General features: G+C 44.2%; 2 protein-coding genes across 2 annotated transcripts; both read left to right on the top strand.

Annotated features, from left to right (window-relative positions):
• The first annotated feature begins 13,548 nt into the window (after nt 1–13,548).
• Nucleotides 13,549–19,577, top strand: prdm12a (PR domain containing 12a). The gene is made up of 5 exons (XM_066712496.1): nt 13,549–14,072; nt 16,023–16,213; nt 16,456–16,611; nt 17,248–17,362; nt 18,024–19,577. The coding sequence occupies exons 1-5, from the start codon at nt 13,853–13,855 to the stop codon at nt 18,446–18,448; spliced, it is 1,107 nt and encodes a 368-aa protein (XP_066568593.1). The 5' UTR covers nt 13,549–13,852; the 3' UTR covers nt 18,449–19,577.
• Nucleotides 19,578–20,523: 946 nt separating this feature from the next.
• On the top strand, nt 20,524–25,524 carry exosc2 (exosome component 2). The gene is made up of 9 exons (XM_066712632.1): nt 20,524–20,674; nt 21,503–21,604; nt 21,969–22,014; nt 22,307–22,396; nt 22,964–23,029; nt 23,141–23,209; nt 23,542–23,718; nt 23,954–24,082; nt 24,440–25,524. The coding sequence occupies exons 1-9, from the start codon at nt 20,553–20,555 to the stop codon at nt 24,518–24,520; spliced, it is 882 nt and encodes a 293-aa protein (XP_066568729.1). The 5' UTR covers nt 20,524–20,552; the 3' UTR covers nt 24,521–25,524.
• Nucleotides 25,525–26,491: the final 967 nt, after the last annotated feature.

A 26,491-nucleotide genomic window follows, 5' to 3' on the forward strand; every position in this document is an offset into this window, starting at 1 on the left:
TTAAGTGGAATTTTAAATACAGATGAGGCTGCTTTTATTTTCCGCAGCCTTGAGGCGCCTAACCGCAGATAAAATATTAAAGTATTGGGTTTTTAGTGTGTTTTGTACATGTTTAATAAATGTATAGTGTTCCACCCGTTCAAGGTCTTGTATATGCCATCCATAGGCCCTTTGTTTCTCTTTAATTGCACGGAACAATTAGAACAAACCGATGTGTTTCTGTGAATCAGTGTTTACAGACAGTGAGGTAATTTCCCAGCCTTTCTATTAAGCATTAGCCGTGCTTTTTAAGTATTATGATTATGACCTCAAGATAAATAATTGCTTTTAGTTAGCCTACCTTCCCCGGCTCTGGAAAATGTGGTCATTTTCTCCCTAAGTAAGAAATTAATGTAAATTGTATTCCTATGTTTGTGTGTTTTTTGTCTGCCTCTGTTTCGCAGTTTGCTCGCCACATGGATGTGCGCTGACTGAGCAGAGGTCTGTGAGGAGATGGTGGATCAGTACAGGAGTCATTTAAAACCAGCAGGGAGACGCACTGACTTACTCCACACTGTCGGGACTTTAAATCCATTTAACCATCATCGTAAAACAACTTCTGGTTCATTTGTTAAGAAAAATAAATGTATGGAATCAAGCGGCACTGAGAATTCCCAGCTCCAATGCTGCTAAAGCTGTTCTTTAATGTCCTTGTCACCCCTATCTATGTCAGCCTGGATAAACCCAACACAGAGAGGTGGTCAGTCTGTCCTGAGATTCCCTTTCTAACACAGTGGCCGTACTTTGCCAGTCTGGCCTGAGCTACTGGGTGTAATCGGTGCTTTTATCAGCCGGTGGGAAGAGCAAGGCGGTCACTCGTCCGTTCTTTCTCATCTCGGTGTCTTCAGTTCTCAGAAGACCTTCTCTGGCCACAGTGGATACGTTTGCGGGAGGATGTGATCTCTGAGCACGAGGGGAGGTTTGTTTTACTGGGTAATCGGGGGCCAATAAGGGCAGCGTTAGAAGAGAAGCAGCAGTGGGGGAGATTTTTATCTCTGTGCTGGTGTCCTGACAATCCAGGCCAGGACTGGTGGGGGGGGCAAAAGGCAGTGCTGGATTTTCAAGCACAAGGGTCTCAAACTACATCTCCATCCTGGCTCTCGCTAGCTTAACTGGTCTAATTATCTAATTAATTGGATTGCTTCAGCAGTTCTTCTCAGGCTGGGATTCCTGTACCGCTAATGAAGTACCATCATTAAATTAACTTTGAAATACACACACACACATTACACATACTCGGTGGATGTGTTTTCTCATATTCGCCAACTGCATTATAGACTTGTACATACTTCTATAATTCTGTAATTAAGGAATCCTATAGAATACAGTGTATAAATGCATTACACAGTTAGATAAACCTATAGTAGAAGATGCACAGTACAGTAAATGAGGCGCAGGCTTAAAATGCAATGTTATTGAAGAGGGAGCTGAACTAAAAATGAGTCTAATGCTGTTTGAGATCTGATCTGAGGAGAGGAGAGGGTCGCCAGAGAATTGTCAAACATCCCTGAAAACTTACTCTAAACCGCGCTGGGCTGTGTGTACATGTGACAGGTTGTTTCTCTAAGCTCCAGGTCACCTGTGTGTCACGATGAAGACACTGTCAAATGTCTAAACAGCGGGAAGCAGTTGAAGGGTAGTGCAGGTGAGTCTATTATGTGTATTATTATTATTTCTTAATGTGGGCCATTGTATTTAAATATTACAGATTTATATGTTGCATTTTTTAGACATTCTGTTTTTATGTAAGTTTTTGTAATTTTGTAACAATTTTGTAATTGTTTTTCTATCGATGGTATATTAAATACCTTTCAGTTGGGCTGTATTAGATTATTACATATGTTGATATAATATATAGCGTTCATCGTGTTTTCATGATGTTTTAGCCTCTGTTAGGTGTGTGCTATGTGTCCCATACACACAGTGGACAATAAGTGACTGTGTGGAGTGACATTGTAAGACTTGGGCCAGAGGGCTGTTGTTGGGAAGCTATTGGTGTACTTAAATCCACACGTGCTGTCTAATTTCGAGGACCCCCACACCTTCACAGTATAACTGTGTTCATTTAATTAATATATAGGCTATATATATATATATATATATATATTGAATGACCAACTATCGAGTTAAGAGCAATTATTTAAAGTATAAATATTTATTCACACCTAAAGAATGCCATCAATGACCGAGACCATTGGAGGAACTTTATCCATCGGATCACCAAGAGCCAGACACAGATAAAACTACAAAAAATATGTATTCATATATATATATATATATATATATATATATATATATATATATATATATATATTAGTATTATGTATATAGTAGTAGTATTATGTATGTATTACAATATACATACAAAACATTAAGGGTGCAATGTTGTAATTTGTAACTGTAGGTCCTGTGTTACATCATACAAGTCTATTGTAACATTAGTTACAACAATGCTGCTCTGAAACGAACTTTGATAAGTTCTTCACACACAAACTGTAGTAAAGCAACCAATCAAAGAACAGCAGTACACTGATGCGTTCACACAGCAACCAATCACAGAGGGGTTCATTCACACAGCAACCAATCACAGAGGGGTTCATTCACACAGTAACCAATCACAACAAACAAAGTCAGTGCTGTAAAAACTCATGAAGTCGGGCTAATAGAAACATATAATAACTGAGTGGAAAAATATCACTCACACATTTCAACCAGTTTATTTTAAAAGTATTTTGTCGATTTTAATACAGATACGATACATTTTGTGAGTCCTACCAATAAATTGTATTTCAAAAATCAATTTTCATATAACAGAAAATTAAACATACTGACAAATATATCAGGTTTTGAGGTGGGGGAAGTTGTTTTGTTTTTTGCTGTCTCTGTGTGATTATTATAATTATAATTATATTATAATATATACAATTAATGATAAATTCATGGATTCCCCAAATGAAGATTATGTAAAACAGAACCTGGGAGAATGCAACCTCCTCTCTTTAACTGAAACATTTAAAGGTACAAAATGAAAAACAAAGCACCTGGTATTTTACCAATATATCATTTGTAATATAGTAGTTTGCCTAATAACCCTGTTTATTTGTATCATTTAAGACTGTTACACTGTATTAATATTTTCTTCCTCTCAGGAATATTACATTCCTTTGATAATGATCAATTACAGACAGCCGAGGAGAAAGCAGGTATCTATGAAATCTAACCAAATATGTTTCCACAAATTGTGGGGTTAGGCAGTCCTGGATATTCAGTGTTATCCATTTACCTACAGTGTATCTCACATAAGTATATACGTGTGTGTTTATGAGATACAAATACAGTATTGACCAAGTGCAGTAAAAATTAATACTACTTATACATGTACCACATGAACTGGTAATTTACACACATTTACACACATTCAAGCTTTAATCCCAAAATTGACCTACTTAATCAGCTGTTGGGCTTCATTAATCCAGAATGGTGTTGTGTTGATGGTTTACAGTGATGTGAGTTAATTGAGAAACCTGCAGGATTTTGGCTTCCGATTGACAGGCCGGGACTTCCCCTGAAACAGACAGAGAAGTGAAAGGGTTCTCTGGTGATCTTCCTCTTGAGGAGACGGACGGTATTTGTGGGTCACGGTGTGTGTTGTTGGGGGGCAGTTGTCCACCCGGTGGACTGACACAATTTATAACCCCAGTACATCCCCCCCCAGCCACTCACCTTTACTGACTGGAACACGTTCTGATTATTTGTTCTCATGCATTTTTTAAAGGGCGACGATGGTCTGGTGGTTCTGGTCAAGCATGGACCCCATCTTGGCACATCTGCTTGGCGTCAGGTAAGACAGGGGGTTGTCTTGTTTCTGTTGTCACCCCCCGTGTATGTGGCCCCTGACACCGTGGAGTAGGAGGGGGCCGCCTGATCTGCTTTTGATTGTGTGCCTGACGTTGCCCCTGTAATCCGCCCGGCTCACTGCACCGTGCAGGTGACTTGGGCCTGATTGGGATTAAAGAAGCCCATCCCATTGTCCCACTGTCAGTCAGTTGTCAGGGCGGCCTCCTCTGAATTGACTGGGAACCGCAGGGGTCCCGTGTATCTTCTATTCAGGCCGGGGAAATTAAAGCACTTTTCTGCCTTGGGTAGCCACAGCCCACTCAGAACCTTTTCCTCTTTTTGTGTGTGTGTGTGTGTGTGTGATTACACCAGGCTTCTGTATATTAGCATCGTTTTAAATGGTGTTGGAGAGAGTCAACCATTGACTATATATTCAATATGACAGTCTTGGCCAATTTAAGCACAGGGTTGCGTCCCGCTTAAATTGGCCAAGACTGTCATATTGAATATAAAGTCATTTTAAAGCATTAATTCACCCTGATTCCCCAAGAAAGTTTGTCATTGTATTTGTAGAAATCGCTCACAATACTGACGGGTTCCTGACTTGCATTTTGCGCTAATGCCGCCCGCCTGTGTGTGTAAATTGCCGCAGGATTGTACAGCATTATTGCGCATTGTCATTTAAAATATTTAAAATATTGACACCCAATGGGGGAGAGCAGACGCACAGGCCCGTGTTTCCATTGACAGATTGCGCAGCTGTTTTCAAATGGGTTCGTCTCTTCTAAACCCCCGTCCATCTTCCACTTGAGATCAAACATTTGAAAATGAATCAATCGCGTCACCAAATGCATTTCTTAAAAGCAAAAATACAACTGTTACTAATTACAAAGTTAAATACTAGCTAAATAAGTCCCTTTAGATGTATCGTTTTAATGCATTATATTAATCAAATAAAAAACGTACTATATTTTACATTTTTAGTTGCATTTACGCGTCTTTTGGGTTGTTTTCTTTTCTGGTTTATGTGACATCAACTTTTCATCGATGTGCTTAATATCAGGATTTTTCTAACTGTATATGTGCGAATGTATAGGTTTCATTTAGAAATAAAACCGGTCAAAATGAGATTACCGAGTTAGCTGAAATTTACTTTATTCATGGCAGTTATAATTCTGGAAAGCACTAAACTAATTCTCATTTTGTGTTTAGTAACCCTGCTGAAATAGGTGCACTGCACTGACTTGTTCATGATTTTATCCCGGAGATGCTTCTCCACTGAGCATCAAAGATGTGGAAGTAATACCGCGCACTGCACCACTTGACTAATTAAAGCCCAATTTACTAACCATATCAATTAGTGAAACATCATTAAGCCTTCACGGTCCGTTTTAATTACGCGGTGTAAGCGCACGGGATGAGCAGTGAGAGGTGGCCTGGCTCCTCCCAAGTGGGCTATGGCAGGTAATTGTATTATATATATATATATATATATATATATATATATATATATATATATATATATATATATATATATATATAATATCCTGTGGCCATTACTCCTCGTCCAACTCTCTACTAATTCAATCAAGGACATGATGCGCTAACAGGTTCTCTTCAGTGTGATGGTATCGCAGGCAATTGATTGACTTTCTTGTGTTATAAAATATGTTTACAGGGAGCAGAGTTGTATTTCTTAGCAGTTGCAATTTGTGAAATATAATAGTTAAATATATTTATATATCATCACCATCACGTCAGTATTCATGGCTGCCACGGACAAGGGAAGGGACCAAGCTGCTCCTGTATTGTCCAGGGCCGCACAATTGTCATCACAGCTTCCTCTCGTTAAATAGAGACTGGTGCTTCATTGTGGTTTCAACTCCCATTTTTCAGTCCCTCCAGGGTGATCCCCAGAGGAGTTTGACATCATTGTGTGTGTGTGTGTGTGTGTGTCTGTGTGTGTGTTTCTCTGTGTGTGTGTGTGTGTGTGTGTTTCTCTGTGCGTGTCTGTGTGTGTGTGTTTCTCTGTGCATGTGTGTGTGTGTGTGTTTCTCTGTGCATGTGTGTGTGTGTGTGTGTGTTTCTCTGTGTGTTTCTGTGTGTGTGTGTGTGTGTGTGTGTGCGTGTTTGTAGACCAGTCTCATTCTCTCAGAATCTGATTTGTGTGCAGGAGTGACATCCCGGCGCTGCATTTCTGTTCTCTGGCCCTCCGTATAAAAGTAATTGGCATTTCCATACACCTCCTATCATTTCTCTCCCCGCTTTATTTAAGTTCTTATTAATTCCTGTGTCACCTTTGAACAGCTGGAAAACCCATTGATTTCCACTTTCTAATTTGTGCTCTATAGGTATTGTAAGACCCCCTGAGCGCGCATTCCTGATGTGTTTCCTCAGCCCGGCTCACAGTCGGGGGGTCGAGGTTTGGGGACGGGACAGCTAGTGCGCTGGACTCGCACCTGACAGGCTGTGAGCGCAGTGCCAACATTGTCTACTTGGTGAAGATGTGATCATTTACGCTCTGAGAGTAAATGGGTAGTGATTTTCTCTCTATGTGTGTGTGTGTGTGTGTGTGTGTGTGTGTGTGTGTGTGTGTGTGTGTGGTGGTGGTGGGGGGGGGGGGGGGGTCTTCTTCCACGTTACACAAGTGACAACTCATCGGATGATGTGCCACACTAGAGCAACTGTCGCACTGTTTAGCAGAGACGCAGCGTCAGTCCCCATGTATCTCCCAACGTGTGTCCACATTATTAACACGCAATTTGTGCGGGATTAGGACACTGTAGTTTCTAAAGTGTAGTACAGTGACAGCTGCGTGTGTGTCGGGCGGGGGGGTTCATAGGAATCCTTCCCCCGGCTCCTGCCCTGCCCCCCCACCCTTCCTCCCCTTTCCCGTGGGTGAGAGGATGATCAGAGCCAAGTTAGTGCGATATCCTGGGTAATCTCTTTTTAATGACCCAAAGAGCACTTCTGAGGTCCCTGTCAATTTGCCCCCTCCCCCCATTTAGAGGAATGAGGGTCAGATTAACAACCTGTCCCCCCCAGGGTGAGTCGTGAGGCGCGGGCTGATGCTGTGACTGTTAATGTGGATGAATTAAGTTTACTGGAGGTAAAGCTGCCGCTCCGGGTAAACAGAGGTGCCCCCCGACAGGCTCTTTATGCCCCGGGTTTATTCCACTGTGGGGGCAGGTGGCTTTATAGTCGCGTCGCTGTTTGAGTGTCAGGCACCTGAATTAGGAATCACTTATTAACTAGTGAGACTAGTTTGAGTCAGACAGGCCGCCCGCTCGGTCTTCTTGTGGCGTCATTTCTGCTGGTTTCGATGCGCGTCTCCCGTATAAAAGCTGGACTCTTTAATTTTTGCATCTGAGTTTTGCATGGAATAGCAGCAGTTTGGTTCAAAACGGGTTAATAAATGACGCCGAGGTGAAAAGGTGGGAGTGGGGAAAGAATATTGATAGACCTGTGCAGAAACCTTTGCATTATGATTGTTGTTATTATGGAGGGCTTTGGAAAAGTCGGGTTAATTATACACCCCCAGCCCGAGCCGCATGCGGGGGTCTTGCCGCGCTGCTCCTAATGTCGCGCTGCTGTCTGCGTGGGAATCCGTGGCGACACGCTGATGGCGCAGATGTGCCGGATTCAGCTCAGGCAGCTCGCAGGTCTGCAGCCCGGCGGTTTGTCGGCACCAGCTCAGCCCAGAGAGCGACAGGTAGCCGGAGAAGCTCGGCTGCATCTGAGCCACCTGCTCTGCCATCTGCCTACCAGAGCTGGAACTTCAGTCTGCTCCTTTCCACTGCACACTGCCAAACCACAGCCTGCTCTAACCATTTATCTGAACGTGTCAGTGCATTTCATTTGTAATTATTTGCTTATGCTAATGCGAGCTTTATCTTAGAAGCCCGTATTTCACAAGCTGAGATGTCAAAGTTTCAAGTTTCAAAAATGAGACCAGAATTGCACTAATCAAAATGAATAATAAAAAACATTTCAAATTAAAAGTGGGGAAAAAGAATTAGACCTAAAAATATATTAAATTAAAATGGAAAATGTCAAGTTATACAGTCATTTGAGGATTGATTAAAATCTCACCTAAGTTAAATAATGTGGCTTTATAATTTAAAAGCAGATTCCTGTGACTATGCATGTTGCAGTATCACAGAGGGCTGTGTTGGTCTGCAATGTCAAACAGACAGACAGAAGTTGTGTCTCCAGATGAAACACGTTGACTTCTTGTCTCGGCGGTTTGTCCGTCGCCTCGGGCGCTGCTGTCCCCCGTTGTTTGTACAACACAAGACATGAAGTGGACACTTACTGGGCCATGGGACAAAGACTGACCAGCCGGAGTCCACTTTATTAGTTTTATATTAAGACAAATAAGGAAATCAACCCAATACAGTATAAACGTCTGTATTCATTGTGAAAAATCGTCTATGTCTCAGCCTCTTTTTTGAACTATTGGTAAACTTTTAATTGGTTTACAATGTCCCTCTTTGTTTTGTTACCTTTTATTTTGCTCTTAAATAATCTTAACTATTTAAACCTCCTTTCATGTTTTCGGCGTATTCTTGGCTTTTAACTCAACGCCAGTTTCATTTGTAATGTATTTAATCCCCCGATGCGTTTTGTTTTTATTTTATTTTTTAATTACCTACAATGTGGACACGTATTACAAATTGTACATAAATGTTGGTAGTATTTTTCTAAAGTGGAAATAATGAATTCCTTGAATGTTCACATTGAATCATCTAAACATTACCTTTCAATATTTTAATCTAAAACTGTGTTATTTGTTTTCAAGGAGAATTAATCAACATGGTTTTAAAATAACAAAACCAAAACCATGATTGACTTTCCACCTGAAGCCGGGAGTAAACGAAATTGGGCGCTTGCAGTTTTCACTTTCACAAATCTTACCCATGCTCTAGCAGTGGGAAATACAGCATATTTAATTATCCACGTATATATATATATATATAAGCTATATGAATATGCATTTGATGCTGACATAAAGAAAGTCTGAGCCGTTTTAAACGCACCATTTGGGCACATTCCCATAACCAAGGCCCCCGGTGCCGTATCCTTCCCAAACTGCTTTTTAATGGGCACTGTTTGCTTTAGGACCCTCTTCTGGTCCTTTCGCTCTTTTCATCTCCTCGTCTTCAGCTGGTCTAAGTGGGCAAAACCTGGAGAAACCTCTCTTTTTTTCTCTGTCCTTCTCTTCTTTTAAATAATCAGCCTTGTGCCAAAAGTGTCCCCCTTGTTTTTACGCGTGCCAGTCACCTGCCGCCTCCCCAGCCTCGCCATTCTCTCTGTCTCTGGTTTAAAAAGCTGGCCTTTCTCCCCCCAATTCCTTTGACTTTCCGCAGTCTGTTTCCCCAATGAGCCTCAGATTGGATACATATTGAGTCCCCTTTGTCTCTCAAGGGCTGTACTAAGCTAATTAAATTTTATCCCACCAAATAAAAAACCCATCTCTCTCTCTCTCCCCATTAAATTCAGCCGCGGCTTTCCAGCCAAACACTTCTATTTTCTTACCCTGGAAAAATCTACTGTTCATTGAGTTAAATCCATTGAAAAACATTTGCAGATCCCTATTGTTGTCTCCTTTCTCCCATTAGAAAAGCGCCCGAAACAGCAGCTTGCCTCTTTGTGCCACTGAACCAAACTGGGAAGAGAAAAAGGCCATGAATGTTTAATACATTACGCATTGGGGCAACTTTGTATTTTATTTATTTTCTTTACACTTTACAAGTTGCACTTCATCTTTTGTGTCGAGTTCACTATCATTAATTGAAATAGATACTCACTAAACACGCTTTTTTGGCATTCATGCAACCTTATTTTTTTTTACGTCTTTAAATTAAACAAATTCAAGTAAGCCTTGCAAATATATAGGGTTGTCTAAAAAGCCTTAAATATATGGCGATATAAAATACTTTATAAATAAAATACAATTTATAGTCTTTATTTCAAGTATTTATTTATTTATATACATACAATATACAAATGTCCTGATTATATATTAAATATATTTCAACAACAGGGACAGGAAAAAAAACTACATTTTTTAAACTTTATGTATTTTGAAGAAACCTTTTGCTTTCATCCACCAATGTAATACACTATCGGCAATAATTGCATTTTATTGTATCTGTAACATATTTGCTTGCAAAAATACTTTAAACTTTTTAAATCTCAGCTGAAATCAATACAGGGGTAAATCTTCTGTCTTCAAGCGAATATCTTTGTAATGATCTTTGGAGATCAAGCTACCGTTTCTGCCCCAGAGCCCAGATTTGAGCTCAAACAGATGTTTTAAGGGAGAATCTTAACTTGAGTTGCTTTTTAAAAATAAGATATTTGTCAAAAAAATCTGGAGGAACTCGGACATCAGACCTCTTTTCTAGTCTTGTTTTGGCCTCCGTTTCCTGTTAATGATATGAAGTTTGTTTGTTACAGAAGCAATCCATTTGGTGATTTATTGTAGAAGTAAAGTGTTTGTAATTTATAAGTTTCCCCCTCTATCTAAATTTATCAAAACTGAAAAACATGGGTTCGCATTGTAAGTTATTTATGTATATATATATATATATATATATATATATACACACACACACACACACACACAAAAAAAGACAATTTTCTTTAAAATATGATTAAAAATCGTTATCAAGTAACGTGTCAAAGCTGATGCTATTGTTGATTTAGTTTTAGTTTTTTAACAAATGCTTTTTAGAGAGCAGAGCATGCTGCTCAAAGTCTGCAGTTTGTATCTCACAGGACGGCGCACACGGTCCCTGGTTTCACCCGAGAAATGCCTTTTGATTCCCAAGAACTGCGCTTGCAAGAAGGGGTTAATTAGGAAAAAGCAAATCAAATTCAACTCGGTCACTGCATATTATCTCCATAGGCTTCATTTAATACCTCTTTAATAAAGAAAGAACCCTTTCTTCTCCCCCCTCCTTTGCGCCTCTCACTTTTTTTTTTCTTCCCCAAAGTTGAAACGTCTTTGAGTGCAATAAATGTTTAACTGCAATAAATATAAATCAGTCTCAATGTGTGCAAATCCTATTCAGGGAGGGAGAGAGAAAAAAAACCTCTGAAAAAAGCAGTAGTGAGGGAGGGGGTGAAAAGCCCCAAAGCAGCTGTTGAGCAGTAATCTTTTCGCTGCCCTGTCACTCACCTCCACGCACGTCCCCGCGCCCCGGTGCACCGCGCACTCCTTTCTTCTGCTGCTGTCCCCCCTCGACGCGCCCGAGCCTGTCCGCACTCTCGGACCATCCCCTTGTAGCTTTTCAAAGAAAGGAGGAGTGCATGGATGTCAAATTGCCCTCAAAAACACCATGCAAGATTGATTTGCAGCACTTTTCTCTCGGCTGACATTATTTCGGGGGGACCTGAATAGGAAACCCGCGAGCCGGGGACGGAATAAAGATGTTCTCTCTGCTGGAAAAGTGGGCAAAAAAAAACTGCCCATTTACTCCCAGTCCATCAAGCCAGAAAAATAGAGAGGAAAAAATAGAAAGAACTGTGGCTATTGAAAGAGAGACCGTATATATACACCTCTGAACAATGTCACAATATACTGAAGGCTTTTTATTAACATCCATGAATATTAAACCGGTTACCACTACAAAATGGGGGGAATATAAAAGATGGACTTAGTGAAAGGAGATTTCAATTTTTCTATAGCCGAGAACAATACATTAAAACACATTAAACTCCTATCTATACTTTTATTCGGGCTATTATTACCAAGTGCTATATTAATATCACTGTCTATTATTCTGCAGGACACCAATAAATAGGTAACAAAAAGAAAGTTAAAGCGACTCCCAAAAGCTTCGCAGAAAAGATATATACATATAAAATTGCGCTGCTACCTTCGCCAGAATCTTCAACTATATAATTACGCGTTTCATCTGGGAATAGATCGTTCATTATTTTATGCTGCCTATAATACATATATTTTAAACATGAATAGTATATATTTAATTACAATTTAATATATTTTCAAAACCGCCCTTGTATGCCTTTTTCAATTATTATTATTATTATTTTTTTACAATCCTTGCCATTCAGAAAGTATTTATCCAAACTGAGAGATAAAATATAAGCATGTATTCATTCGTTTATATGAGAGACGTGTAGAAACGCATCAGTTGAAACAAATGCATGTTTTCTCTCAAGAGTAGTCTACACAGGTACACAATAAATATTTTTGGTAGCATTTTGTTTTATATATTTATTTCAATTAAGCAATTAAAATGCTTAATTAAATGCTTCCTTTGATTCTAAAAATACCAAATGTAAAACAAATATATATCGAAAAATCTGGTCTGTTATTCCCAAAACGACAATTTCCTTTTGTTGGATTAAATCGCCTTAATTGGCAGCTTTTGTTTGGATTTATTTGTAAATATAACGAAAAGGGTTTTCTTCTCTGGAAGGTCATTTTCTTCTTCAGTGAGGTTTCCGTTGACTGTAAAAACCTTTGCTTGAAGTCCTAGAGACTCATTTTTGCACTTCTTTCATTGCTGGGAGTTTTACCTGGACGCATCAACATTACAATATGAATACACAGCATTTAGGGATCCGGCGAGATGTTCAGCTCCACTGATTTAGTGTTTCTGACAGCTTTATCCGAAAGTGAATCTGAGATTTAAATGTGCATTTCTGCAAATAGGCCGCTCTACTCCAAACGAATAAAATGTCCAGCTCTCACAGTACAGGAGGACAGGTCGGAGTCATGAAAATCTTGGCTGGAATAAAACAAAATCATGTTCATTTATTCAATCCAAAAGACAGATGCATTTAGAAATGTTGCAGAGGGGAACAGTGCTGTATATATATCCAGTGTCTTTGTCCATAGCTGTTCATATTATTAGTTCATTCTCAAACACATCCGCTTATCATGCACTTCCAAATGTCTCTCAAGCCACGAAACAGACCCACAATCATTGTAAATATGAGGAGTTTTTATTCAGTCATAGAAGCCTGAAATTGAATATAATATACACTTTGCAAATAAGCATGCTTGGTTCATTATATTTCAAATGTAAGCATGTCCCCTGTTTTTGTTGTTGTTGTTGTTGACAGATTGTTACATAAAATGGAAAACAAAAAAGTAAAATGTAGTGGTTCCCCTAATAATTTAAATCATCCCTTTTAAATATTTAAATAATATCTGTTAACTGCATAATAAAGAGAGTGTACTTGCAAGCTTGTAAGTTATAGATGAATTAGAAAGTAAGAATTACATTTACAGCCTGACTTGAAAAAAAAGCACCAAGTAGCATTTTCACAATGAATTGGTAATGTGTGTTGCTCATTCAAAACGATTTCAGTTCCCTTGTTTGTTTTCACGCTGGGAACTGGTTTGGCTTTGTGTGGAGTTAGTTTAGCTCCTTCTTTGCCAAGGATGACGAGATGGGACCGGGCTGGCGCTGGGGCTCCTCGGCCCGGGAAACCGGTGGGCGTCGGGGCTGCATTGGTGAGCCTGTGGTGGGATGAGGCTCCTGCAGAAAGGTGCCTGTTGTGTGTCTCTCTCTCTCTCTCTCTCTCTCTCTCTCTCTCCCTCCCTCCCAAAGGGGTGGCCACTCAATAAAGGCTTGGCTCTTTTTTCTGGTAGAACAAGTCTATAGAACATAAGGGGAGGGTCATTAATAACTAATTAGAAAGGGGTCAAACCAGGCACATATAAAGAGAGCCGGGACTTTGACAAGACGGAACATTTTCAACTCCACCGTCTCCAAAGGAGGAGGAATACTGTTTGGGCACATTCTTGGTATTCGCCTTTTTATTTTTAAACCTGTGTGTATTTGTAAGACTTTTTTTAAACACACATTTCGCCTGTTTTTTTAATTTAAGAAAACAGAAAAGGTGTTACAGAGAAGCGTCTCCTTTTTTGCCGTTTTTTTTTTTTTTTTTTTTTTTTGCATCTTCAGTTGGCATTTGCGCACATCTTGGTGCCATGGGCTCCGTGCTGCCCGCAGAGGCGCTGGTGCTGAAGTCCGGGTTCAAGCAGCAGGGTCTGTCCCTGTCGGAGATCATCACCTCGGACATCCTGCACAGCTTCCTGTACGGCCGCTGGAGAAACGTGCTGGGGGAGCATCTTCTGGAGGAGAAGAGCAGCGGAGTCAACCCCAAGACCGCCTTCACCGCCGAGGTCCTGGCGCAGTCCTTCTCCGGGGGTGAGTCCATGAGCATGTCTTCTGTACGGACAGGTGGGCCATGTGTCTGTAAGGATGCATTAAAATAAAAAGCCCCCTGCGCCGGTGAGACAAGGAGGGGAGCTGTAGCATATTGTGCAAAATGAACTTATCCAAGTGGGAGACAAGTGCACATACAAATAAACTAATAAACAGCCACCAGTGTCGTAATAAAGATATACAGAACTGTGAACTGTAAATCTTGAATAAAGCTAAATATATCGTTTTTTCATATATATAACTATATATACATTATATATACAAAACTATATTGTGTATATAACTATATAACAGTGTGTGGGTCCAGAACAAAATAGTCACCAAGACTGAATGCAAAAAAACCAACAAAAAACAATTGTTTCTGTTGATTTTCTTTTCTTTAATGTTCTACTGTCTTCTTAATTCGTTCATCTTTTTCCGCATTGCTTCTTCAGTTTAATTGTGGCGGCAAATTGGGTCACTCATACATTCCCATAAAGGGATAAAGGGAGAAAAAGAAAAGCATGCTTTTGCTTTTTATTTCATACGAGCTCTGTCTCTGGACTCCGGTGAGGTCTGAGCATCAGTCGCCTTTGCTGTCAGCCACAAAGAGCTAAACAGTAAAAACTTCCCGGCCCTCTCTCTGTCTGAGATTTCTTCCCAAGGTCCCCGTGACTTTCCCATTCCTGTCTCCCACTATTTCCCCCCCTTTCCCCCCTTTATTTCCAGCCGTTTAGCGCATTTAACCCATTTAGCGCATTGAGACCTCGCATTTAGAAGCTTATTAGGCGTGTAACTGTTGCTGACTTAAAGAAGAAGGGTATTAAATTCATTTGGTTAACTTTGTGCTTGACCTGAGAAAATTTCCACTTAAACCAAGGACTATAGAAAGAGAAAAGTCTCCTTTCTTTAAGATGTCCCGGGTTTTATCCCCCATTCATCAATCTGCGGACAGTCTCTTTTCCCCTGCTTTGGCAGCTATGGGACTCCTGCACTTTTCTCCCTTTCTACCCTAAAAGATGGCTGTTCCTCCGCTAATTCGCCATGAAGGCTAATTCTCTTGCCATTCACACCATGTCAACCATCTAATCGCCTTTCCATTTTTTGTCAGAGAAATTCCTGGGCCTTTTAAACAAGTCCTCATTTCATTCAGCCTAAATTTATTGCTACAAAGTTCTTAAAGGGATAATGAATTTGGAATTAGCCGTTTCTTTCCACTTGAGTTTAATGAATGTATATCACATCTAAAGCATGACAAATTGCTGGATCACAAGTAATAGAGGACCATTTTACCCCTATCTGGGCCGGCTTTCTCCCCTCGCAGATACAATCCCTTTGATATCGACATTAAAGAAACTGCGAGTTTTATTCTCTCATTCCCTCGAGTTTGGAAAACGAAAATAAAATAAAAAACAGAAGTTAGTTTTACTCGAATTTACCAAATATAAACCGTTTCGCGCCGAATAAACAGTAATATATGACATTGCGTTAAGCAAATCTTTCTTCTACACAAATTCAGTTTTTATTGCATCGGTGCACATTCCCGTGCTTTACATCCTTCCTTTCATTATTGCTTTGGAATTAAAAATGATATTTTAAAATAAAATAAAACGCATGTATTATATTTAAAATCTACATTTAAAAGTTCTTATTTTAGAAGATGCGCCGGATCCCTGTTCCTGTCTGTTTTGGGGCGTTACAAAATTAACGCATGCATGCAAGTTAAAATACTGGTAAAAAAAAAAAAAAAGAATACAATACTGGTTAAAAACATTTAGATGAATTTGTAATTGATTTCCAAATATTATTTCAAAACAAAACCTTAAGCTTACACGCACAACACACACCCCTAGTCTGTACAATTTGAGTTTGCAGCCGTGGGGCGGTGCAGTGTAGCGCTTGGTTCTGGTGACGCTTTACTCAGATCCGTTTCCTGCTCCTCTCCCCCCACAGAGGTCCAGAAGCTGTCCAGCCTGGTGCTGCCCAGCGAGGTCATCATCGCCCAGAGCTCCATCCCGGGAGAAGGACTGGGGATCTTCTCCAAAACCTGGATCAAGGCTGGCACCGAGATGGGCCCCTTCACAGGCAGGGTCATCTCCCCTGAGCATGTGGACCTCCTGAAGAACAACAACCTGATGTGGGAGGTAAGACTGAAGCAGGTGTAGCCCCCCCACCCTCCAGCACTGATGCTCTCATTGTGTAATAACGGTGGAATAAATGTCAAACTCGAAGCAGAATGTGTGATAGATAGATATATTTAAATAAAATGTGAAGAAACCTCCCCCTGGGCTTCATGCCACTATTAGAAACACTCAGAGAACTGTGGTGGGATCTTGTCACACATGACAAGGACATATGCCCATTGAACATGCTGGTGTGTCCGCAGGTGTTCAACGAGGACGGCACGGTGCGCTACTTCATCGACGCCAGCCAGGAAGACCACCGAAGCTGGATGACGTACATCAAGTGCGCCCGCAACGAGCAGGAGCAGAACCTGGAGGTGGTGCAGATCGGGAACAGCATCTTCTACAAGGCAGTGGAGGTGAGGAAGAGTGTCCATCTTCAGTCAATGTAGTGTGGGAAGGAAAGAAGACAAGGGGATCAGGGAGGTTCATGGCTTACGGTGTTTCTACGTCTCATTTTGAGAGGCCCCTTACGAATGCCCCACTGCCCCACATCCCTGGCCCTGTTTAGGTCGCATGGTTACGAGATCTTGGATCAGAGCAGATTTGAACCCCTTGCTGCCTCCCCAGGCCGTGCTGCTTCCCACCGCTGCTGTATGCTAATGGTGCCATTTACCGCCTTGGTGGTACGTTTAATTTGGCTTTAATGGACACACTTGGATTGGATTGTGGACGCTTTGCAAACACTCAGGAGCCACCAGAGCTCTCGTCTGAGCCGGCTGTGCAGGGAGCAGATCAGGCGCAGTGGCCGTTACAGGCATGCGTCATTTCCATCGGTGAATAAAAAAAAAAAAAACATTTCCACAAAGTGTTCGTCGTAAATATGAGACACGGCGACGCTGTTATGGACCGCGGCGACAAACTGAGAGCGTCCTCTCCGCGTCGCAGAGCAGAGCAGGTGGAGCCGGTGGTCTCCGCAGCCCCGGCCTCTCGGTGGAGATGAGCGTCTCGGCGGCGGCACACGTGTGTTTATTCCTCTGTTTGTTTGTCCGCAGACTATCCCTCCGGACCAGGAGCTGCTGGTGTGGTACAGTAACTCCCACAACACCTTCCTGGGGATACCTGGGGTGCCGGGGACGGAGGAGGAGCACCAGAAGAAGCAGAAGAATGGTAGGTACTGTGGGGGGGGGCAGCACATCCCTGATCGCTATCAAGCCCATTAAGGCAACAGAAAGGGTTAATTAGTACCTGCGCCAGTTCACTCCTTCTTGTGGGTTTCGCCTGGTGAGAGGAAATGATCCTATCTATTCACATGCCTTTGTGTGCCGAGCCCTAGATGGCCAGATACCGGAGGACCCGTTCCTGGTTAAGCCGGTCAATTACAGGGTGAGGGTTTAAGTCCCGAGCCGCGAAACTCGATACGCCGGACTGTGGGAGGAGCTTCTGCAAGTGCCGTTTTATCAGGGACTCAATGTGTGCGTGTGCCTGGGGGTGTGTGGCTGGACCGCGGACTCCAGGTACCGGCTCAAGCGCGCACCCCCCCATGGGCCAGAACTGCACGGCTCAGACGGGCAAGAACACATCCTGCACTACGGCACTCCGACCAGGTCCAATTTAGGCCAAGTACGATTCAGTTATAATTTTGTGCCACTTCACCTTTTTGGCTATTTTCCATTCGGACAGAATTTATTTGGGGTTTTTATTCTTTTATAAGCTGCCTTCAGGTGTTGAAATTCCCGTGTCTCTCGGAAACTGAGCACAGAAGCGTTGAAAGAGGGATATGCGGCGGGATCTCTCTCTGACCAGTGTCCTCTCCCCTTCCCCCCCGCAGACGAGTTCCACCTGTGCGACGGCTCCTCCGGCACGGCGTCCTCCTCGGCCGCCGCCAGCCGCATGCGCTGCGTCATCTGCCACCGCGGCTTCAACTCCCGCAGCAACCTGCGCTCGCACATGCGCATCCACACGCTGGACAAGCCCTTCGTCTGCCGCTTCTGCAACCGCCGCTTCAGCCAGTCGTCCACCCTGCGCAACCACGTGCGGCTGCACACGGGCGAGCGGCCCTACAAGTGCCACGTGTGCCAGAGCGCCTACTCCCAGCTGGCCGGCCTGCGCGCCCACCAGAAGAGCGCCCGGCACCGGCCCTCTGGCTCTGGCGCCGTGGTCTCCCTGCAGGCGCACTCGCCGCCCCCCACGCAGATGCCCCCCGTGCCTCACCCCGCCTCGCTGGCGCACCACATCCCCACCATGGTGCTGTGATGGCGGCGCCCAGGGATTGACATTAACCGAAGACACACACACACACTCGAACACACGCATACAGACTTACACAAACATGTAGCGCTTTACCTTCCCTCTCGCCCCCTCGCTGTTCGTCTCTCCCTCCTCTGTGACGCCTGGACCTTAAGAAACCAGGTGGACAAACTGTAAAAACAATGTTTCGAACCTTCTACACCCGGAGAAATGTCACGATGGCACACAGCCGCGCTCGGCACACGCATTTTAAATGCTCAGATCCGAGAGAAAGACTAGTTCTGCTTTAGAGAGCTGTGTGGGTTCAAAAGAGGCACAGCACGTCATTTTTAATATTTAAAAATCCAATCTAAGTGTAGAAAGGGGCAGATGCAATGTCACTGCTGATGGGGCTTTAAAAAGACACTCTGATACTAACAGTCCGCCATGAAGGCCGACATCTTCAGCAACAGGACTCTTGTTCACGTGTAAATCAGGCAAAAACTGTTTTGCAGAAACCTGTCCTTCTGTATGCAAAATACATTCAAGGGTGTATTGTTTCTTAGAATACCGTGGGGTATAAAATAGAAATCGGTGGTATACTTCTTGTATACATGCTCTTATACATTGTGTGAGAAAAACAATATCTACGTAATTGAGTTACAACATGTAAGTCTATTGATCCTAGTGCATGAGACAATATAATGGTTTAAAACTGAGCACACATTTTAAGCACAAGTTTTCAGGCCATAATGGCAACTGAAAAGGGTTTTTTAAAAGTGTTGACGAATCAATTTGGGGGGAGAGTCTGCATGCCGGCGTTTTGTTGGATATAGCGCCCTCCGGTGGATCTGCGCGGGAGTGTCCCGCTGCTGCACCCCGGATTGATTGACCCCCTGATGTCTTTATAGCAAGCCTTCCTGTACGGGAGAAGAAAATAATTGTAAGAATCAAAAATGTACATAAAATATATATAAACGAAATGTAAATATAATTTTAAATCTGTGCTATACTTCCACAAATGCTGAATAGTCACTTTATCCCTGTACATATTTATGGAAAACGTTATTTACAAGACTTTGGTATTATATATTATTAATAGTATACGTATGCAGATGTAAATAACTTTGTACTTTCACCTTGTATTCTAAATAAACTGTTGCATAAATATGGTTGTTTTCCTTAAAATGGTCTGTTTGTTTTCTGTTTTCCCATGGATGCTCTTCGGTTTTAAATGTGCTGGGGATTATATTTTTATGAAGCACAATTAATCTGATGTAAACGTATCATATAGTCTCAGAACATGTTTTAACTTTAGAAAATGCTCTCTTAATAATAAAAATGATAAAAAAATATTATGATTATTATTATATGTATTATTATCTTCCAGAAAAATAACAGGTTAATCATAGTCATATTATATTTTAATGATTAAAATAGGACGACTACATTGATCTCACATTCATATTTGTTTTATAAACAAATTTAAAATGTATCCTTTGGGTTACAGGTGTCCTGCGGGAAATAAAACAGTAAATCAGACAGAATAATTAGTCAAACAAGCCATGATTTCATTAAAAAAACATTAAGGAGTTGTTTTGATTATTTTTATTTATGTATTTATTTATTTGCAGACGTCCTCATCCAGGGCGACTTACAAAATATAAGAGCATTATAAAAGTGCAATAATACAGTACAGGTCAAAACATAATACAATTACAAGTTCAGAATTGCACAAGTGCATAGGAAAATATGTTGATTAAAGGCAATATAGCTGATAAAGGCGAATAGAGATAAAAACTATAAAGGATGCCCTGTGTTCCTCTCGCACACGCAGCTCTGGTGTCGACACTTGTCTTGAGTTTGTGACCTGATGTCTCATTCCAGCAGCAAAGTAACGCGTTTGGTCTGATTATTCAACATCGCTTGGCTGGGGAGCCTCGGGGAGCTTGTTTTCATCTGGTCATCTAAGAAGATGAATGGGGAACAACAGCACTGAATCACAGCTCCTGGTCTCGAAGAAACGCAGGGACGTGCGGGGCGGGGGTGCGCGGCGCTGCGTGCGCTTCACACGTGTGAGGCCGCCGACGTCATCAAAGAGCGACGCGGACACACACACACTCGGGGCAAGATGGCGGTGGACATGCGATTGCCGAGCGCTCGGGAGCGGGCCGCGGACTCCCTGTCTGCTGCCGAGGGGAGACACCTGGTCGCCCCTGGGGATGTCATCACCACAGACACGGGCTTCATGAGGTATCTGACCCCGACTCCGGCCTGCGAGCAGAGGGAGACGCGCACACCGGGGCCGGCGCGGCGAGCGGGAGCGCAGGCCGGAGGGAGACATTATAATCCGCAGGGGTCGATTCTAAATGTCCGCTACTCTGCGACAGGCTTTTAAACGGCGCGTTGATCTGCGTCGCTGTTAATGGCGCGTTTATCCCGCATGTGCGTGTGTGCGGACAGCGGAATGCGTTTACATGCGACGGAAATCGTCCAGCCTGCTCACGTCGGGAAGCGCTGATCGCGGTGGACACTTGCACAGCCGGCGGAAATGATTTGAATATAGTGTAGGGTAGATATAATGTATAGATGTATACCATATAGATTAGCGGTATGTTCTGTCCCCGTTACATTTGCTATGCGCGGTGTTCCGTGTTTGTCCAGCTGATGTCGCCAGCGAGGGACAGCATTATAAACATGTTCTAAAGCGGCACGGCTATACAATTGTATTATTATTATTGTTATTATTATTATTATTATTTTTATTTCTTGGCAGACTTACAACATAAGTGCAAAACAAAGTGCAAAAATACAGTTCAATAAAGGCATCAATCATTACAAATTCAATTTACATCGCATAGTATTCGCTTATTATTATTTATAAACTCACCAGCTCTTGTGGAATTTGTGACCATACCTTCTTAGCCTCGGTTATTTGTGCTGAGCTGTTTTATGAAAACAATAGCCCAGTTTATTGATTGTATTTATCAATAACATTTGTTGTAAAGCATTCTGATCAGGCCGTTAAAATAAAAGTCACAAAAAGCTGATGGGAATGTGGCTGCGTCTGTCTCCCTGCAGGGGCCATGGGACCTACATGGATGAGGAGAAGCTGACCGCCTCGGTGGCCGGAGAGGTGGAGCGGGTCAACAAGCTCATCTGTGTCCGACCTCTGAAGACCAGGTGAGTCTCAGCGGAGCGGCGCACAGACTGTGGCACCGAGAGCAGTCCCTGCGATGGGGGGGGTGTTTAGATGCATAAAAAAAGCATTGAATCAGGAATACAGTGGCACACAAAGCTGGGAGTGGGGTTGGGTCGAGAGATGAAAATGTGGCTGCGTGTGGGTGACTCCTGTGATCTTTGACACAGTGTGTAGTGGAGGACGTGTGCTTTGTCTCGGCTCCCCGAGCAGCAATATGCGTCCTGCCGGTGCCAGGAAAGCGGTGCTCCATCGGGGTGCGTTTGACACTGCGAAGATGGGCGCACCCCCAGCTGTAGATCTGCGTCTGCGTTATTTCTCACTGCTTCCATCCGTCTGTGTTCTCAGGTTCAACGGAGAGGTCGGGGACGTGGTGGTCGGCCGGATCACAGAGGTACGTGGCGGGGCGGACACCCCGGGGGGGGGATGGACGGGCTACCTGGGAAGCCGTTGAACAGGAAATCGCCCTGAATGTCAGACGTCACCCCCCCAGGCCGCACGGGTCCCTGTGGGGGTGACGGTGGTGGAATGAACCGCTGTGGTTTCTCGAGGGTGGAGCGTCTACTTTAAACCCAGAGCTCCATCAGAGAGACCTAGAGCTGGGCGGTGGTCTGGAGAGGAGCAGAGTCGCTCTTTGTTTGAGTGTCTGTGAGGCATCAGGGTGTAATCTGTCTGTCTGTCTTCAGGTGCAGCAGAAGCGCTGGAAGGTGGAGACCAATTCTCGTCTGGACTCGGTCCTGTTGCTGTCTGCAGTCAACCTCCCGGGGGGGGAGCTGGTGAGCTACTCTGAACATTGACCCCACAGAGTCACGAACTGCGGCCAGAGACCGAAGCCTGATTACCCTTCAGTAGCGACGTGTACACGACTACATATGGACATGAACTTACAGAATGACTGCCCACATTCTGACGATGTCTTGTTTTAGACTCGTGGGGTCTATATTCACTAAAACTACCACCTTCCTGAACCTGTCTAAGGAGGACCGTTTGTTAGCATTGTATTACTAGGGCTTCCCCCCGAACTCCCACATGTTTTTAGCATGTGTTTAAATGAGAGAATAGGAACATCAGGGTGAGTTTTCCCGTCGGTTACACTGTGTCCGCCTGCAGCATTTGACCTCCGCCTGGATCTACTAAACTCATGTTCGGTGAGTGTGAGGTGGTGTCACAATTTCAGGTTGAATCCCACATTTTGGGGGTGATTTGATAGCTGGAACTGCCCGACACTAAAGCCAGACCACAGTGCTTCTCTGGCTCGGCTACGTGACTCTAAATCACTTCTGATTTGTGTGTGTGACCCTCTGTGGGGAGAGAGCGCGGCTCTGACAGTGTCTGTGTTTCAGAGGAGGCGATCGGCAGAGGATGAGCTGACCATGCGGGACTACCTGCAGGAGGGAGACCTCATCAGTGTATCCTTTCGCTGTGGTCCTGGGGCATCGCACTGCGCTCGGTAGCCGGCCGGGGGGTTTGCTTGTACGTCGGAGAGAAACGTGTCTTTCCTTGACCGGGTGTCTCTGCAGGCGGAGGTGCAGTCGGTGTTTGCGGACGGGGCGCTGTCTCTGCACACCCGCAGTCTGAAGTACGGCAAGGTGAGGGATCGCTTGTCGGTCGGCCGCTTGGGGCTGATTGCTGTGCTGTGGGTCGGGGCCGTGGGGCAGCGGTGGGCGTTTCTAGACCTATGAGACCAGATTGGGTGGGTTAGAACACGTGCGCAGGTCTCTGTGGATGAAATGGGTCGTGTCTGTCGTCAGGCTTGCTGTATTTCGAACTTGATTTCTAAGAAGGGATCTTTTCATTAGTACCGTAAAACATCAAGTCAATCGATCAACAAACGCTGGAAAGAGAGCGAGCCTTTTCAAAGCCACTGAGTTTCCCTGATGTTTCTTCCTTATTACCCTCTGTCCCCCCCCCTACATCTCAGCTGGGCCAGGGGGTGCTGGTGCAGGTGTCCCCCTCCCTGGTGAAGAGGCAGAAGACGCACTTCCACAACCTGACCTGTGGCGCCTCGGTCATCTTGGGCAACAACGGCTACGTGTGGCTGTACCCCACCCCCGGGCAGCAGGACGAAGAGATGGGGGGCTATTACACCAGCCTAGAGGTGAGGGGGGCGGGTGCTTGGGTCTCTCAAGGAAAGACTGAGAGCAAAGCAAAGAGATGGGTTTCTGGAGACGTTGCCCCCCACTAAACCACTTTCAGAAAAAAAAAAACCTTCCCCAAGTCCTCTGGTTTGTGGCCCTGATGTCCGGCTGCCGGCTCTGTGCCGTGAGAATCGGCCTGATGTTTATTTCTCCACAGCCATGACTCCCCCACTAACTCCGAGTCTGTCCCCCCAGCCGGTGTCCCTCATGGACAGGGAGGTGATCTCCAGACTGAGGAACTGCCTGCTGGCTCTCTCTGCCCACAAGGTGCTCCTGTACGACACCAGCCTGCTCTACTGCTACGAGGCGTCGCTCTGCCACCAGGTATTACCCCGATGACGATCAGTTTCCTCGTTGTAGTTATTGTTACACACTCCCCCCCCAGCCTGGGGCTTATTTCAACTTCTCCAAAGCTGAAAACAGATCTCCTTTGAGATGATATGAGTGACGTATGTTCAGGCTTGAGGGACACCCTGTCATACATCTGAAGTCTCCCGATTCCCCCTGATACTGGGACCCAAATCCTCCCCTTCCTGCCCCTCACACTGAGTCTCTAACCCGTCCCCCTCATCCTCACCCAATAAATAAGCTGCTCCTAATTTTCAACCCTCGGTCTGTCTCGGGGCCCAGTGAAACCCAGTGACCATAGAATAAAAGGCGTCTGTTCCTTTCCCGTCCCAGATCAAAGACATCCTGAAGCCGGAGGTGATGGAGCAGATTGTAATGGAGACCCGGCAGCGGCTGGCCAATCAGGAGGGGTAGAGGCGGCGGTGGGGGGAGCCCGGCACTGCAGCCGATCCCCCTCCCTCTCCCTGCCGGGGCCACGCAGCCCGTCACCGCCGCCTCCCCGCCCGAGCCCCCGTCACGCCCAGACAACGACCGGACGGTGGAGCGGCAACCTGACGCCGCACCGTCCCTCTGAAGAGTCTGACCGTGCCCAGCTGAGCTCGGTCCGAAGTCCGCTGGCGTGTCACGGGGAAGCGTGGGAATCTGCGGCTGTGTCGGTCAGCGCTGTGCCGGGACCCTCTCGGCTGCAGCAGTGACTTGCTCCTGTAGTGGAGGAAGCAACGTTTATATCTGACGCTGTCTTTATTGTATATTTCTAAGGAGTAGTTGTAAATCTGAATACCTGCGGAGGTCTGTGTTGCATGTGTGTCCCGTCGCTGAGACGGGGAAAGACCCTCGACTCCGGCCTGACCCGAAATCCAGACCATCCGGACGCTCGGACACGTTGATCTCGCCTCGCACCCGTTGCTGTTGGTGCTTTGATAGATATGAAGACGACGCCCATTTCGTGAGCTGTGCATTAGTGTCAGATTAATCCTTTCTGCTCAGAGATGCGTCCAGAACAGACGTCGGCAGTTTAGTCGCCTCGGCACGTCGAGATGTTCCATCGTTTACACTTCCTCAGATTAACTAGTAATAGAAATGTATGTATTCAAATGCACAGCTACTCCTGCGAAATATAAAATGAAACTCAGATATAAATGGGTCACCTGAACGTGCGCAAACTCGGCTTCGTGCCACAAAACTGGGAGAAGAAATACTGGAGCTGATTGCCGGCAATTGAGTAGCAATTGTGATGTATTTTTAACAAACCTGTTTTCTGCATTTTCAATTTCTTCCTGAATAAACGATCAACGTGATCAAAGACTGCACTCTGTGAGTCGGAAAAACGCAATCAGAATCACTGCATCACCAACGTGATCCACCGATGACTTTTATATGCATTTCAGAAACCATAAAAACACATTTATAAATAAAAATCTGATTTCTGTTTTTCTTGCATCCTAATACAGGTTATATTGGGTCATGTTGGGGTTAATACAGGTAGCATAAGTCCCAAACCCATGCATGCCTGATTGTCCAAAGCTAGTAAACAATTTCCTCCTGATTAAGACCAACGGTTTGAATTTATTTAGTTACATCTGGCAGTTTTTCAAAGTAAGATCATTTATTTTAAGATTGCACCAGTGGTTTTGAGGGAGAATATAAGCTGTATATATTACAGTAACTAATGAGTATCCATACTGCCAATACTCATTATGAAATCCTAGTCCAGCGGGGAGGTCCGGCCCCCAGTCTGTGCGTTGTCTGTACGCTCTGTTCCAGCAAAATCCAAGGACTGGACGAGCGTTAAACACGGCCAGTTGAGTCCTGATCTGTGGGGTTGGGGTTCAGATCTGTGTGGCTTTTCAGATGCAATACCGCTTCTAGAAATGACTAAATCAAAACAGAGGGAAGTGAGTGTTATAGGAGTAAATTGCAAATATTATAAATCCCCAACAGGTAGCAACAGCTGTTCAGTATAGCATACCATAGCTGTAGCTGATTTCCCCGTACTGAACAGGACGTATGCTTTGGGACTTCTCTGTCTGATCCTTGCCATGGCAGCAGTGTAGGGATGGTTATTTATAGTGTATTTTGTGTGACGATTGTGGCGGGTCAGATGAGCAGAGCGGACCTTGCACAGATACCAAAACAAACCCCAAACGTGATACAGAGACGAGCCACTACAGTCAAGCGTGACAATACTCTCCCTGCCTGCTAGGGGGCGCCCTGGTACCACCTGAGGGGAAGGTTTTATTGGAGCAACAGGCTGGACTCGGGGGTGTTCAGACTTTGCTCTGGTCTGGTCTGAGCACGGGAGGTTTATTGGGTTTTGAAAATGAAACCCCGCAGTACTAAAGGTGAACCTCAGGCTGTATACAGCAGGGTGCATGTGTGAGATTG

The sequence above is a fragment of the Amia ocellicauda genome, chromosome 9 (genome assembly GCF_036373705.1).
Source record: "Amia ocellicauda isolate fAmiCal2 chromosome 9, fAmiCal2.hap1, whole genome shotgun sequence".
NCBI lineage: Eukaryota > Metazoa > Chordata > Actinopteri > Amiiformes > Amiidae > Amia > Amia ocellicauda.